At 36.9% G+C, this 17,059-nt stretch overlaps 1 protein-coding gene across 1 annotated transcript in view; it reads right to left on the bottom strand.

Moving 5' to 3' along the window:
- Positions 1–17,059, bottom strand: part of PSMA8 (proteasome 20S subunit alpha 8) — a 56,081-nt gene that overhangs the window by 22,234 nt on the left and 16,788 nt on the right. Inside the window, exons 3-4 of the mRNA XM_045378174.3 lie at positions 15,527–15,651; positions 9,041–9,163 (exon numbers count right to left, since the gene is read on the bottom strand). Coding sequence (XP_045234109.1) covers positions 9,041–9,163; positions 15,527–15,651 — 248 coding nt within the window. The remainder of the gene's footprint in view (positions 1–9,040; positions 9,164–15,526; positions 15,652–17,059) is intronic.

Below are 17,059 nucleotides of genomic sequence, written 5' to 3' on the forward strand. Positions count from 1 at the left end.
TCTTTTATCTGTTTTGCATTCAACATATTACAATATGTTATTATGGCTGAAGTATAACCTTACACAAATATATAGTTAGAAAAGGGAGGAATATTTTAATGCCCTTCTCAGAAAAGTGTGGATATTCCACTCAACAGGTGGTAGTTAATTGCAAATTAAAATCTGCAACCACATAAATAAACTTTTTTACTGTTATATTAAAGTCTCTTGGTTTTTTATTATTTTACAATAAATTAGTATTTTAAAATTTCTCAGTTTTAATTTCTAATAGTCAATAGGGACTGGTAAAACCTACATAATGTTTGCTTTGAATAGGTATTTTATCTTGCAAGATTTTGTAATATCATGCTTGCTCATTTGGAAAACTAGTTTACTGAATTATGCAGATCTTCTAAATGTTGACCCATGTGATTTCTAAAACATTAAATAATCATGCTTATTAATTTTTCACAAAGAAACTCTCAGACTCATTGTGGCAAATACATGTTTTCCAAAATTATAATTTTTGCTTGAAAACTTGAATTTTATCATTGGCAACAACTGTTAGTTGTTTCCTTAAAGTAACAGGCTCAGTTTGCTCATCCTTGAGAATATGTCCTGCCAAATCTCCAAGTCCTAATAACCATGGTTATTTATTGTTTTGTCAAGTAAAAATAAAGTTCCATAAAAAATGGGCTGTTTTAGCTTGCAAGTCAAACAATCACAAAACTGCTTTTCCTCGAGACATTCACTGTACCTGCAGCAAACATGTTTATGACTACTTCCATTTCATCACACAGAATGTTAAAAGATATATACCTGAGTCAAGATTTGATAAAACTAACAATCCTTACAGTTTCATCAAATAGAATTCATGTGAAAGTCAAATTTTTTGAGTTTTTAACTGCAAATGTATGGTGGTAAAGAAAAAAGTGAGAGCTAACACAGCTGGGTACCGAGATACCAGCAATTTTATCCATGATGACTTTTATGTCATCAGTGTATGTGTCCATGCAGTGAACATGGAAAATATTGTCTCAGTATAATTAGGAAAACAGTTTTTACCTAATGGGTCAGGGGTTTGCAGATCACATTTTGAAATCTGCCACTTTTTACTTTATATCATATTTGGCCAAAGACTTTAAGCATATAAAGCCAAGCAACTCATACACAATAAGGATTCCACACAGACCTGTTTGAAAGTTCATAACGTTGCAGTTTTTCTTTTCTTCTTTTTTTTTTTTTTGAGACAGAGTCTCACTCTGTTGCCCAGGCTGGAATGCAAAGGCACGAATTTGACTTACTGCAATCTCCACCTCCCGGGTTCAAGCAATTCTCCTGTCTCAGCCTCCCAAGTAGCTGGGATTACATGCATGCACCACCAGGCCCGGCTAATTTTTTGTATTTTTTTTTTTTTTTTTAGTAGAGATGGTGTTTCACCATGTTGGCCAGGCTGGTCTCGAACTCCTGACCTCAGGTGATCCACCCGCCTCGGCCTCCCAAAGTGCTGGGATTACAGGTGTGAGCCACCACGCCTGGCCATAGTTCTTCAGATTTAAACAATGGGTACCAAATCAGGCAGGTCAAATGAATCATCTGGGTAGATTCTAATTCCATCTAAAAACCGTATGTTTTGCTTATCTTTCTCTAATCTCTAAAATGTAGAGAATTTTTTTTTTTTTTTATCACCGCTATCCCCAGTGTCCAGAAGAGTGCCTAGTACATAGTAAGAGCTTAATACTGTTGTTGAATGAAGGAATCCTATAGCTCTGTCAATCTTGGGGGGAAAAAACTTCCCTTGAACCTATATTCTCCTCTAGCTACTGTTCGTTTGTCTGCTCCCCTTTATAGCCAAACTTCTTAAAAGCACTATTTTTACTTCCTATTTCCTTTTCTTCAATTTTTTATTTTGGAAAAATTTAAATTTACGAAAAGTGTAAAGTACAACAAACAACTAACACCACACTCTTTGCTTGGATTCATGAACTACTAACATTTTGAGGTATCTGCTTTACTTCTCTCAATTCAGATACAGGCATGAGTTCATGTGTGCACACGTGCACATGCACACACACACACTTCAATGCTGAAGTTGCAGATGTCATTATATTTCATCCTTAAATATTTCAGCATCTATCTCATTAAAACAAGGTTGTTCTCGGTCAGGCACGGTGGCTCACCCTTGTAATCCCAGCACTTTGGGAGGCCAAGGTGGGTGGATTGCTTGAGGTCGGGAGTTCCAGACCAGCCTGGCCAACAGCGTGAAACCCCATCTCTCCTAAAAATTAATTTGGCATGGTGGCAGGCACCTGTAATCCCAGCTACTTGGGAGGCTGAGGCAGGAGAATCGCTTGAACCTGGGAGGTGGAGGCTGCAGTGAGCTGAGATGGTACCACTGCACTCCAGCCTGGGTGACAGAGATTCCATCTCAAAAAAAAAAAAAAAACAAACAAACCAAAAAAAACCCCAACAACTCCCCCCGCCACAAAACCCTACAAAGTTGTTCTCTTATATAATTACATTATAATCATCACACCCCCAAAATTTAAAACAGACACAACATTATCTAATATACAGTCCATATTTAAGTCTCTGGTTGTCCTCAAAATGTCCTTTGCATCTGTTTTTCCCACATCCAGTATACAGTCAAAAATCATGGATTGCATTAATTCTTTAGTGTCCTTTAAACTAGAAAAGTTTCCATGCCTTTATTTTGTTTTTCATTAACATTAACATTTTTGAAATATCTTGTAGAATGCCGTACAACTGAGATTCAGCTGACTGTTCCCTCAATCAGGTTTAGGTTAAATCCAATGGCAATACTACTACTAAGGTCATGTTATTTCTTTTCCATTGCATCAGAGCAGGAGGCATACAATGCCAGTTTATCCTTTTATAGGAGATGCTAAGTTTGATGGTGATGGTGGTGTCTGCCACAACTTTGTGATTAACAAGTAATATGTGGCACCACGTGAATATCCTTTTCCCAGCCATCTTTCACTTGATGGTTTTAGAACTCCTTAATGATTCTTGATCTTCCCTCTCCGCTTTTCTTTTATTATTTATTTATTTTTAATTTTGTAGAGACGAGCTCTCACTATATTGCCCAGGCTGGTCTTGAGCTCCTGGCCTCAAGTGATCCTCCCACCTTGGCCTCCCAAAGTGCTGGAATTACAGGTATGAGCCTTTTTCTTCTAAATCCACTCCATCATGCTTTCATCACCATCACTCCATCCAAGCTGTTCTTGTCAAGGTCACCAATGACCTGCACATCGCTAAATTCATTCATTTCACAGTCCTCTTTTTACTTGATGAAATTGAGTAAATTGATAACTCTTTCTTCAAATACTGTTTTTGCTTGGGATCCAGAACACTGGTCTCTGAGTTCTTCTCCTTTGTAGACGATGCTTGGTCCTTCCCAACCTTTCCCTGGCCCAATGCCTCTAAACTAAATCAGTTCTTGCCTGGATTACTGAACATAGCCTGTAACTTATCTCCCTGCTTCTACCCTAAGTTCCCTACCATCTATTCTCAATATAGCAGCTAGAGAGACACATTAAAAGTATAAATCAGATTGTGTTATTCCAATATGTAAAAACTTCAAATGGCTTTCTACATCAGTTTTTTTTTTTAATATTGTAAGACCTATCCAAGACTTTCTAGTCCTATAAGATCTAGCCCCCTACCCCTGAATACTTCATTTCTTACCACTGTATTTGTTGTTGACTTGCTGTAGCATAGTCATGTTGGTGCTCAAAAAGTTTGAGATTTTGAAGCATTTCAGATTTCTAATTTTTGGATTATAGATGCTTAGCCTGTATGCTCTAGCATAGAAATCTAGCTATAATAGCCTAGTTGCTATTTTTTATAAATATGGAACATGCTACTGCCTTGGGATTTTGCCCTTTTGTTTCTGTGTTTGGAACACCAAAGCAAATAACTGGCTGGCTTGCTCCTTCACTTTCTTTAGGTCTCCGTTCAAATGTCTCCTTTGCAAAGGGACCTTCCCTGACCACCTTGTATATACCAGTCACTCTCAATCCTCCTAACCTTGTTGTCTTAGTTTACTCACAGCATATATATATATACCACCTTTTATATTGTCAGATTTTTATATTGTCTGTCCTCCTCCCTTTTTCATAGGGGCAGGAATTTTCATCTGTTGAGTTCACCTCTATATTCCCATAACCCAGAACAGTATTTAATATGTAACAAAAATTCAGTGTTTATAGACTGAATACTTGTTAAATGATGGGCTGTTTATATATTTTATACTTTTGATGATGAATAATCTTTGGGAATCCTGCACTATAATATCACTATGTACAGAGTTATCAATTCACATGCTTATTACTCTGGTATTCAGTTCCTTATTTCTGGACCTTTAGGATTTTATTTTTGTCTTTAGCTATGCATTAAAAATGTTAGTAATCATTTAGTATTGCAGATGTTTACAGTAGGAGAGTTTTTTGTTAATTTAATTTAATGTAATTGGTCAAGCACCAGAACCTGTTACTCTATTTTAAAAATTTCTTTTAAGCCAAGCACAGAAAGACAAATACTTTATGATCTCACTTATATGTAGAACCTAAAAAAACTGAACTCATAGAAGCAGAGAACAGAATGGTGGTTAACAGGGGAGGGTGGAGGAGGGAAAGGGGATGGGAAGTTGTTAGTTCAAGGGTACAAAGTTTCAGTTAAGAGAAAGAAATTCTGGAGATCTACTGCATAGCAGGGTGATTATGGTTAGTAATAATGTACTGTATATTGAAAATTGCTTAAAGAGACTAGATTTTAAATATTCTCATCACAAAAATAAGTACGTGAGATGATGGGTATACTAATTAGCTTGATTTAAATCATGCCACAATGTATACACATATCGAAGCATCACACTTACAACCATAAATATATACAATTTTTATCTGCCAAAAATTTTAAAATATCTTCTTCAATATAAAAATGTATAAACAAAAAAAATCTAAAAATGAGTGTTTCCTTACTGTACCCCTGTTTTTTTATCTGGATACTGGAGGAGCTTCATGGCAACCTGTCAACAGCGCTGACTGAGTTTGTTGGACTTTTCTGCCATGGAAAGGGCAGCAGCTTGCCCTCAATGAAAGAGAAACTTACTCAGGATATAAGTTTCCCCTACTTGTGCCAAGTGCTTCTGTCAGCTCTCCCACCTGTGGACTTAACTGAATACTTCCTTTCATTTTTTTAGAAACAGTCTATGTTGTCCAGGCTGCAGTGCAGTGGCTATTTGCAGGCATGATCATAGTGCACTACAGCCTGGAACTCCTGGGCTCAAGTCATTCTCCTGCCTCAGCTTCTCAAGTAGCTAGGACTACTGCCATGCACCACTTTAGCTGACCTGAATAGCTTTCTTCACCATCACAGTATCCTAGAAAATATAGCCTCTGAGCAAGGAACTGATTGTGAGGAAGTAGGGGAATTGTCTTATGTTCATGAGATTCATTGGTTTTACTATGTTCTCTCATCACCTTGAATTAGCCAGCCTGACAGAATTCTAGAATAGGCTATGAAGACTCAGTTACAGCAGCAGCTGTGTGACATCTTACAGGGCAAGGGTTCTGTTCTATAAGATCCTGTATGTACCCTGAGCCATAAACTAGTAATTCATTTTTCACATGCCCACAAATCTAGGAACTAAGGAATAGATGTGTCTCATGAATACTCTTTTTTTTTTTTGAGACGGACTCTCGCTCTGTCGCCCAGGCCGGAGTGCAGTGGCGTGATCTCGACTCACTGCAAGCTCTGCCTCCCGGGTTCACGCCACTCTCCTGCCTCAGCCTCCGGAGTAGCTGGGACTATAGGCGCCGGCCACCAAGCCCAGCTAATTTTTTGTATTTTTAGTAGAGACGGGGTTTCACCGTGTTAGCCAGGATGGTCTCCATCTCCTGACCTCGTGATCCGCTCGCCTCGGCCTCCCAAAGTGCTGGGATTAGAGGCGTGGGCCACCGCACCCGGCCCTCATGAATACCCTTAATGGCCCACTTGTAAGTCTTTGTCTTTTGTCCCCACTTGGTTCTGCTAGTTTCAAGGTTCTAGTTCCCAAGGAAAAGAAAGGGAGATAAGTGGGGAGGATGTTTCTATCAGGGGACATAATAAGTTCACTGAACTATGAGCTAAGATTGCCACTTAGCCGATTTGGACTCCTCATGTTATTGAACCAACAGGCAAATAAGGGGTTACTGTAACGACAGTATAATTTGTTTTCATTATCAATGGGAATAAAGTTACCATTATACAATAAGACCAGGGAGGAGGTATCTAAAATTCAAAGGATTTTCTGGAGGCTTCTCTTAGCATTCCCCTGTAAAGTGAAAAAAGTTAATGGAAGGCACTATTACCCATTAGGGCAGGATCATTAAAGGCCTAGTCTTCATAAATAAAATTTGTGTTACATGCCAGATAGAGAACCTCAAAAAACCCAAGTGCTGGTATTGGCTATTTCTATTCTCATTTCTGCGACAGGTCATGTGGCCAGTGTTTACATTTATAACTTCCTATTTCTCCTACCCATTCTATCTTTTCCGCTACCTGTACCTCATAAGCCTACAAAATAGCATTGCAAACTATGGTCAGTACCATAGCTGTGTTCTCAACAGTCTATTGCAACATTTTACCAGGTTACTTGGTATAGTATGTCAGAGTAAAAAACAAACAGACATAAAAAATAAAACACAGACACAAACAAAAAAAGAAAAACTTGATCTCATAGTTAAAATGTTACAGTTCCCAGAAGTGGAATCAAGTCAGAAGATTGTATTCCACCTTCCAAGAATGGATATTAGAATTTATATAACACGCACAGAAAATAATTTGACGTAAAAAATTTGGCCTGAAAATGCTAAGTCAGAAGTAGCATGATGTAATGCAAACAACATAGAATGAAATAAATAGAACACTCTGAGTTCTAATTCAATATTGCTATTAACTAGGAATGTGAACTTTTTTGTTTTGAGACAGGGTCTCGCTCTGTCACTCAGGTTGGAGTGCAGTGGTATGATCCTAGCTCACTGGAGCTTCAAACTCCTGGGCTGAAGTGATCCTTCCACGTTAGCCTCCAAAGTAGTTGGGACCACAGGTGTGCACCACCAATGCCTGGCTAATTTTTAAAATTGTTTTCGTAGAAGTGGGGTCTTATTACATTGTCCAGGGTGGTCTCAAACTCCTGCATTCAAGTAATCCTTTTGCCTTGGCTGCCCAAAGTGCTGGGATTACAGAAGTGAGCTACCACACCAGGCTGGGAAGGTAAACTTAACAATAGCAACAAAAATCACTTAACCCCTAAATCTCAGTTGCCAAATACATAAAATAAAAAAGGTTTTCAAATGTTTTTTGTTAAAGATGATTTTTTTAAAAGCTGCATAATATTTCCTTCAACCAAAATCCCATAAGAAAGTGCACTTCATAAAATGTAGACAGTGGGGTATCCACATGTATGCAAGCGAGGGCACAGTGCTCATATCCTCCTGTCCCACCATGAGAACTGAAGACACCGGAGCAGAGCAGAGTTTCAGACCAAGATGATCAACAAAATTCTCAACAACTAAAAAATTCCATAATTTTCCTAACTGACTGAGATAAAATAAAATTCTTCTATGTACGTCCCCAAGAAGCAATCAAATTAAAACAGAAAAATTATGTAAACCTGGAAAATGTTGTGTTATGTTACAGAAATAAAGGGTAATGATGTAATGATAAATGCAAACAGAAGATGGCAGGCTTCAAAATATTTAAAGATTGAGTGTAGTAACTTGGTTTGTTTAGGGCACAGATTTAGGAGACAAGAAATCTAGTATAGGTAAGAGATCTCTAGTTGACAGGAAAAAAATGTCTGATACTTCATCATGTAAATCTATACCTTCTGATTACTAATTAGATTACTCAGGCAGATTAAAAGGATACGTTCCACTGACATAAGTATTCTGATATTTGTTGTAAGAATAATTCACTGCTTTACTACCTGGTTAACAGTTTATAAAATAGTATCTTATTAATATGGTCAGCACAAATCAAATTCTTTCTTTAACACAAGCATAAAGACCATGGCAATATTTCTCCACTAATTTATTTGGCTCTTAATAAGAGTAAAATCAACTTTCTAGAAAACTATTAAAAATATGGGTATTTAACTTTTAATAAAGTCAAAATCACTTATATTGGATTCTGTAGTATAGTCTTATTCTTATATATAGGAATGTACAAAAATTCGCTCCTAGAAGCTAGGTTTCTCTGGGCTCTAGCAGTGTTTTTTGCCGGGGGCAGGGGGCGGTTTGTTTGGTTGGTGTTTTTCAGACAGGGTCCTGCTCTGCCGCCTGGGCTGGAGTGCAGAGACACAATAATAGCTCACTGTAACCTCAAAATTCTGGACTCCAGCAATCCCCCTGTCTCAGCCTCCTAAGTATCTGGAACCATGGGTGTGTACTACCATGCCTGGCTGAGCCCTATACTTTTGTATTGGATTTGAGTGTACCATTAAACAAAGTCATTACTGTAGTTGGGTGTCAAAACAAGAATAACAACTTATCCAGAAAACAAACTATATGCTAGGAATTATACAGAGATCATTGCTACCTACTAGCACATGAGTATAGATTCATAGTTTAGGGTGCTCTGACTCTCCTAGAATGGAGAAGATGCATTAAATATTTCAGTAGGAATTTAAATGTCCATCTAATTCTTTGTTAAAAGTAGAAAGATTATTTCTGCTTGAAGCAAGCATCTACATGGTACAATATTAATTTGTAATAATAATAAATAGGAACTGGATATTTCTCTTACTTGACCACTTATAAACACTTACTTTGGTCACATCTTTTCAAAAGACCTTGCGCTTACAAAATTAAGGTGTTTCTTTATCCAACCAAAATCATTGTAGTTTCTGATGAGCTGAATAGTTACATTTATAAAGTTCGTACCAACATCAATATTTAATGCAAAATAATTTTGTCATGTCTCTCAAAGCAATAAAGCATTTACATTGAATATTTACTAAACTTCTAAAAAAAGTATTAATAAATTCATGACTCACCTTCCAAGCATGATAAGTACCAGAAGGATCTGTCTGATATAATCTTGGGATACCATCATCATCAAAACCTACAATTAAGGCAGAAATACCAAAAGGTCTTCGTCCATTGCTTTGGGTATATTTCTAGAAAAATAAAATGTATTTTTAGAATTAAATTTAGTAAATTTTATTACTTACAAAATAAAAATTCTAATAATAAAGCATTGCTGCCCAAATGATCCACTTCCCTAATTCTTATTTTACATATACTAATGATCTTTTTCCTGACCCTTTCTGGAGCAATCTCAATTCATGATAAAATTTTAAAAAATTATGCTACACAGTCTATACAATAAAATCATAGGCTTATTTACATACAGTCTTTTTTTTTTTTTTTTTTTTGAGATGGAGTCTTGCTCTGTCCCCCAGGCTGGAGTGCAGTGGCGTGATCTCGGCTCACTGCAACCTCCGCTCCCAGGTTCACGCCATTCTCCTGCCTCAGCCTCCTGAGTAGCTGGGACTACAGGCTCCCACCACCACACCAGGCTAATTTTTTTTTTTTTTTTTTTTGTATTTTTAGTAGAGATGGGGTTTCACCATGTTAGCCAGGATGGTCTCGATCTCCTGACCTCGTGATCTGCCCACCTTGGCCTCCCAAAGTGCTGGGATTACAGACATGAGCCACCAGGCCCGGCCTATATATATTCTTAAAATCGCTTTCTTGTTGCTTTGTATATATTTGGTAACATCACTAGACTGTAATCTCTAATATAGCAGAGACCTGTGCCATACATTTTGGTTCTTAGTAAAGTTGATTTCAATAAGCTGTGCTTTGGAAACGTCCTCGGCTTACCTTGAGGGACATTATAAATGTTACTATTATAATCAAGTATTGTTACTTGACACTACTTTTATCAAGGACATTCTGTTCACTATATCCTAGGTTATCTCTAATTAAAAACCCAAGTAAAACATTTCTTTCATTCCCAAGACAAGAAAACCTTTGTTTATCCTGAAGAAGAGCATGCTGTTTCCTCACAGACAATGGGTCACTGGAAACCAATTGTATGTCTTTTTACTTTAGTGGCAGGGAACTTCCTGGAATTTGTGCTCTAAGGAGTAGAATTCACACTGAGACTTGTGCGCCAAAAGTCATGCAAAGAAGTATTCCTGACAGAAAGCTAAGGACTAATTTTTTTTTTTTTTTGAGAGACAGGGTTTCACCATGTTGGCCAGGCTGGTCTCGAACTCCTAACCTCAGGGGATCTGCCTGCCTTGGCCTCCCAAAGTGCTAGGATTACAGGTATGAGCCACCGCGCCCGGTCTAAGGATTAAATTTTTAGGCAACTTTATATAACTATAAATAATTCTGTGGCTGTATATAACTGTATGTAACTGTGGCTTGAAATAGCTTAACATCAGCCTTCTTCATGGTCTTGTCTATATATCATATCCATTTTCTTATTTTCCAATTTTATTATATGTATTTTAAAATATATATATTTATTTTTAGGTTGGATGCAGTGGCTTATGCCTGCAGCACTTTGGGAGGCCAAGGTAGGCAGATCGCTTGAGCCCAACAGTTCGTGACCAGCCTGGGCAACATAGGGAAACCCTGTCTCTACAAAAATAAAAAATTAGCCAGGCATGGTAGTGTGCATCTGTGGTACCAGCTACTCAGGAGGCTGAGGTGGGAGGATCACTTGAGCCTAGGAGGTTGAGGCTTCAGTGAGACGAGATCATGCCACTGCACTCCAGCCTGGGTGACAGAGTGAGATCCTGTCTCAAAAAAACAAAAACAAAATCTACATAGAGTAGCATACTCTGTGTATGTGTATATTTTAAATATATATATAGATACATATATACACTCTATATAGCATACTGTGTGTGTATATTTTATTTATATATATTATATATTTGTTATAGATGTATATATTTTATATATATATACACACACACACACACAGTATTCTATTCTCTATTTCTACAAACACAACTTTTTTAGTGTCCACATATGAATAAGGACACGCAGTATTTGTCTCCCTCTGCATGACTTATTTTACATAACACAATGTCCTCTAGGCTCATTCACATTATAATGAATGACAGAATTTCATTCTTTTTTATGGCTAAGTAGTATTCAATTGTGTTTCTATGCCACATTTTCTTTATCCATTTATCTGTTGATGAATGTTTAGGCTGGTTCTATATCTTGCCTGTTGTAAATACTGCTGTGATAAACACAGGGGTGTGTACATCTCTTGGATATACTGATTCCTTTACCTTTGGATGAATACCCAGTAGTGGGATTGTGGGATTATAGGATAGTTCTACTTCTACTAATAGTTTTCTGAGGAGCCTCCATACTATTTTCCATAATGTGTGTATTAATTTACATTTCTACCAACAGTGTACAGGAGTTCCCCTTTCTCTGTATTCTTGCCAGCATTTATTTTTTGTCTTTTTGATAATAGCCATTCTAACTGAGGTGAGATGACATCACTGTGGTTTTGAGTAGCATTTATTTGATGATTAGTGATTTTTTTTCATATACATGTTGGTCATTTGTATTTCTTCTTTTGAGAAACGTCTATTCAGTTCATTTGCCCATTTTTTTCAGGAAGATTATTTGGGTTTGTTTGGTTTTCAGTTGTTTTTAGTTCCTTGTACATTCTAGATACTAATCCCTTGTCAAATGAATATTTTGCAAATAATTTTGTCTTTGGTGCCTGTGCTTTTAAAGTCTTATCCATAAAAATCTTTGCCTAGCCCAAGGTCCTAAAGCATTTCCTCTATATTTTCTTCTAGTAGATTTATAGTTTTGGATCATACATTAAAGTCTTTAGTCCATTTTAAGTAGACTTTTGTATATGGTGAGAGAGAGACAGAGGTTTCATTTCATTTTTTCTGCATATCCAGTTTTCCCAGCTCCGTTTATTGAAGTGGTTGTCCATTCTCCAATGTACGTTTCTGGCATCCCTACTGAAAATCAGTTGAATGTATGTAGATTTATTTCTGAGTTCTCTATTCTGTTCCATTGGCTGATGTGTCTGCTTTTCACAAAAGCACCATGCTATTTTGGTTACTATATCTCTGAATACATTTTGATTTCAGGTAGTGTGATGCCACCAGTTTTATTCTTTTTGCCCAAAATTGCTTTGACTACTTCCTAATGTCCTAGTTCACACCTAGGTATAAAGTAGCTGTTGTAAATATACCTTAGAGGGAAGACTCTTTTATTTCCTTAAGGAACCCTTTTCTTTTCTTTTCTTTTCTTTTGACAGCGCCTCACTCTGTCACCCAGGCTGGAGTACAGTGGTATGATCTTGGCTCACTGCAACCTCTGCCTCCTGGGTTCAAGCGATTCTCCTGTGTCAGCCTCCCAAGTATAGCTGGGGTTACAGGTGTGCACCACCATATCCAGCTATTTTTTATAGAGCTATTTTTTGTAGAGATGAGGTTTCACCATGTTGCCCAGGCCTTGAACTCCTGGGCTCTGGGCTCAAGTGATCTGCCCACCTTGGCCTCCCAAAGTGCTGGGATTACAGGCATAAGCCACTGTGCCTAGCCTAATGAATCATTTTCTTAAGATGAAAAAGTAGGCCACGGGCGGTGGCTCACACCTGTAATCTCAACACTTCAGGAGGCTGAGGCGGGTGGATCACAAGGTCAGGAGAACGAGATCATCCTGGCCAACATGGTGAAACCCCGTGTCTACTAAAAATACAAAAACTAGCTTGGCGTAGTGGCACGTGCCTGTAATCCCAGCTACTCAGGAGGCTGAGGCAGGAGAATCGCTTGAACCAGGGAGTCGGAGGTTGCAGTGAGCTGAGAAGACTGCACCACTTCACTCCAGCCTGGTGACAGAGTGAGACTCCATCTCAAAACAAACAAAAAACAAGTAAAAAAACAAAAAAACCAAAACTACAAAAGGTGCATATGAGATATCGATCTTCTGCCGGAGAGCCCCAGGCCTTCTCAGTGGTAATTCCATTCACATGACTATGTTTCCGTAAATACACTCTGCATAGCCTTGATATTTCTGGAAGAAAACCTAAAAACTACAATTGGGAATTTTGTGTATACAATGTTCTGTTCCTTGTATTTGGTGAATGTCTTTTTAATGATTAGGAAAATCAAAGCAAATAAAATAAGTAGAATAACGTAATGTTGGACTTCCTTGCAACCTGCATTAACAAATTTCAAGAAACCAAAATAGGGCAATTTTTTAATAAGCTAATAAGTTAAAACTTACATATAAAGGATACATAATGAGTTTATTAAAAATCTCTATGAAAACAAATGGTAAAATTTGGCCAGGTGTTGTAGCTCACACATATAATCCCAGGACTTTGGGAGGCTGAGGCGGGCAGATCACTTGAGCTCAGGAGTTCGAGACCAGCCTGGCCAACATGTGAAACCCTGTCTCTACAAAAAAAACAAAAGTTAGACAGTTGTGGTAGCATGTGTCAGTAATCCTAGCTACGCAGGAGGCTGAGGTATGAGCATTGCTTGAACCTGGGAGGCAGAGGTTGCAGGGAGCCGAAATCAGGCCACTGCAGTCCAGCCTGGGCGACAGAGCAGGCATTTGTCTCAAAAAATAAAAATAAAATAAAATAAAATAAAATAAAAATGGTAAAACTCATGCCAAGAAGTGTTCTAAATACCTAAAATGTCTTAAATCATTTACTCCATAATGCAAGTTAACAAAGTTCATATTATTGTAATGCTCATTTTACCAATAAAAAAAAATTAAAGGTAAAGTAGGAAAATAGTTTGCCCAAGGCATTAACTAAAAAGTAGCAAATCCAGGATGTAAACTCCAAAATTCTGGCTCCTGAAGGCATACTCTTAACCACTTGAGTACATATGAAAAGATAGCTTACAAAAGGAGAAATGAAATCAGCAAACCAACAGGTGGAAAAATAGTTCAACCTCATCACCAATTATAAGACACAAATTAAAACAACTGTTAGAGTACTACATGATACTTATTTGCAAAATAAAAGAAAAATGAAAATCTAATGTTCATGATTCTTCAAGGGTACATTTATGCATTGCTAGCTGCACAATAAAAATAGTCTCAATCTTTATAAGAAGCAATTTAGCCACATAAAAAACAAATCTTAAAACCAATTACAATTTTTAATCTAGTAATCCTATACTAAAAAAATTTAACAACATAATTCCAAAAATAAAAACAAAAGCTGTGGGAAAGAGTATTATCATTACAGTAGCAGAGAGAGAATAAGAGAGAGAAGAAAAATGAAAGAAACCAGGAACAATGTAACTAAATTATGACATAGCAACTAGAAACAGTATTACATAGTTAGAATAATAACTAAAAAGACAATGTTTCATATATAAAATATATTTAAAATTAGTAAAAAAACAGTTTAGATATCATGATTATACTCACTGTTAAGCTATGTATTTATGCATGGATTGAGGAGAAATCATATCTGATCAGTTATGCTTAGGTTTTGCTTTAGTCCATTTTGTGCTGCATTCCAGAACACCTGAGACTAGGTAATTCATAAAGAATAGACATTTGCTTCTTACAGTTCTGGAAGTTGAGTAGTCCAAGACTGACAAGGCTACATCTAGCCAGGGCTTTCATGCCATGCCATGTCATCCCATCACAGAAGGTGAAAGGGCAAGAGAGATGAGAGAGAGAGAGCGAGAGATTGAACTTGCAGCCTTAAGCTCTTTTATAATTGGTATTAATCCATTTATGATGGTGAAACCCTAAACTCCTCTCATTAGTCCCCACCTCTCAACATTGTAACATCAGGGATTAAGTTTCTAACCCAAACTTTTTTGGGGACACATTCAAACCACAGTAAAGTTGTAGGTGAAGCCAGACACCGTGGCTTGTACTTATAATCCCAGCACTTTGGGAGGTCAAGGCAGGTGGACTGCTTGAGCTCAGGAATTCAAGACCAATCCAGGCAATATAGCAAAACCCCATCTGTACAAAAACTACAAAAAATAGCTGGGCATGGTGTCATATGCCTATGGTCCCAGCTACTCAGGAGGCTTAGGTGGGAGGATTGCTTAAGCCCAGAAGGTCGAGGCTGCAGTGGGCCAAGATCACACCACTGCACTCCAGCCTGGGCAACAAAGTAAGACCCTGTCTCAAAAAAAAAAAAAAAAAAAAAAGAAAAGAAAAGAAAAGAAAGAAAAAGGGTACTTCTCTGGAAAACTTTAAAGAACACTTTGTATTAATCTCCAGAAGCATAGAAATCTCCTTAAAAGATCAGACTTACTGTTTTTTTTTTAATTTGAATATAATTCCCAGAATTAATACTGATCAAGATTTCTAGTGATTAAATCAATCCATTTTACTGGAATAAAAATATGAATATAAAGTAATTGTGAGGAATAAGAAATTTAATAGATTAATAGACCACGTGGTTGGAATAACTGTAGTACTTCTATGATAGGACTTAAAATGATGAAAAAGGAGAGAGCTTGACAAAGTATGTTAGAATATTAGCTTACCTGCTTTAAAGTTGCTATGAAGCGAGTTATATATTCTACAGTGACTGGGTCCTCAACTGTAAGCTTATGGCTCTGGCACTCCACACGGGCTCTGTTTATTACTACTCTAGCATCAGCAGTAAGTCCTATAAAAATTGTCAAAACTTCACAAAAACTACAAAAACATATTTTTTACAATACATTTTTCCTTGTCAAATGGATTTTAGCCACAATGAAATCTTTCTTATCCTTTTCTCAATACATGCTAATTTAAAAATATTTGTAAGATAAAGTGTCCTGTGTACTACATTCTGATTTATTTCAAGATTTAAGTTGATCCATTCTTATTTGTTTTTTATATAAGATGTTTTAAAGAATACTAGTTTACACACTAATGGTAAACTTGATTTCTTTTATGAAAACAAGAATATTACTTAATTATCAAATATATATTCCCTGAATTCAAACTCCATTAACACAACTGTGACATGTCACTTCTCAGTGTTTTGTCTAAAACCAAGAGTTTGAAAATGAAGAATGTTAAAATAGAAAACACTTGACCTTGCTCTTGCAATACCAAACTATCATGTGATTAATTCTCAACACTTCTGTAAGGAGACAAAGAGTTTTTATCAAAAGAGTAACAAACTGACCATGAACTTTAACTGATGCAAGGTTGCAAACATTTGTATTAAACTTCAGCATCTGACTTTTCCACGTCCATTTTGTTTCTTTCCCTACTCTCTTAATACTAACTAAACTGCCGAGAAAGTGCATTCACAAAATCTTGGAAGCGTAGTCATTTCTAACAAAATTACCGGTCTTTTGCTGTCACAAATTCTTGTTTCCCTTCCACACCATTTCTAATCCTGTTTCTACAAACCTGGAAGAATCTTCAGTCCCTGAAGATAGTTAATATGAATATGCTACTCTTAATCATCACTCGTAGGTTGGGTAGAAATTGTAATCAGATACTCAGTTAAATGAAGAGAAACTGATTCTCTTTTTCCCTTTGCAAATGTTATCGATGAGAAAGAAATGGTAAGACACTGATTTAGTCTTTCCTATGGATGAAAACGTCACTCAATTTGAAATACGATCAAACAGAATATGTATTTATAGGTTTTCCTATGGATGAAAACGTCACTCAATTTGAAATATGATCAAACAGAATATGTATTTCCCCTTTACAATGTAAATCATCCAAGCCTGAGGAAACAAAAGTAACATACTTAGGAAAGTAGTAATATAACTGATTCAAGGAAAAAATAGTGATAAATTTGTCAAAGTATATGAGCAACATAGTTATGTGTACATCTGTTTTTAATAAGTAGCAAGATTATTATTAATTGGCTAGCAGAGAACAAATTCTATCTTAACAAATTACAATTAAAATTTACATTTAATGAGTCAGGAGACTTGCTTGAGGCCAGGTGTTTGAGACTAGCCTGGGCAATGCAGAGAGACCCTGTTTCTACAAAAAAATCAAAAAGCTAGCAGGGCATGCTGGCACATGCCTGTAGTCCTAGCTACTTGGGAGGCTGAGGCAGGGGG

This window comes from Macaca fascicularis, chromosome 18 (assembly GCF_037993035.2).
Source record: "Macaca fascicularis isolate 582-1 chromosome 18, T2T-MFA8v1.1".
Taxonomy (NCBI): Eukaryota; Metazoa; Chordata; class Mammalia; order Primates; family Cercopithecidae; genus Macaca; species Macaca fascicularis.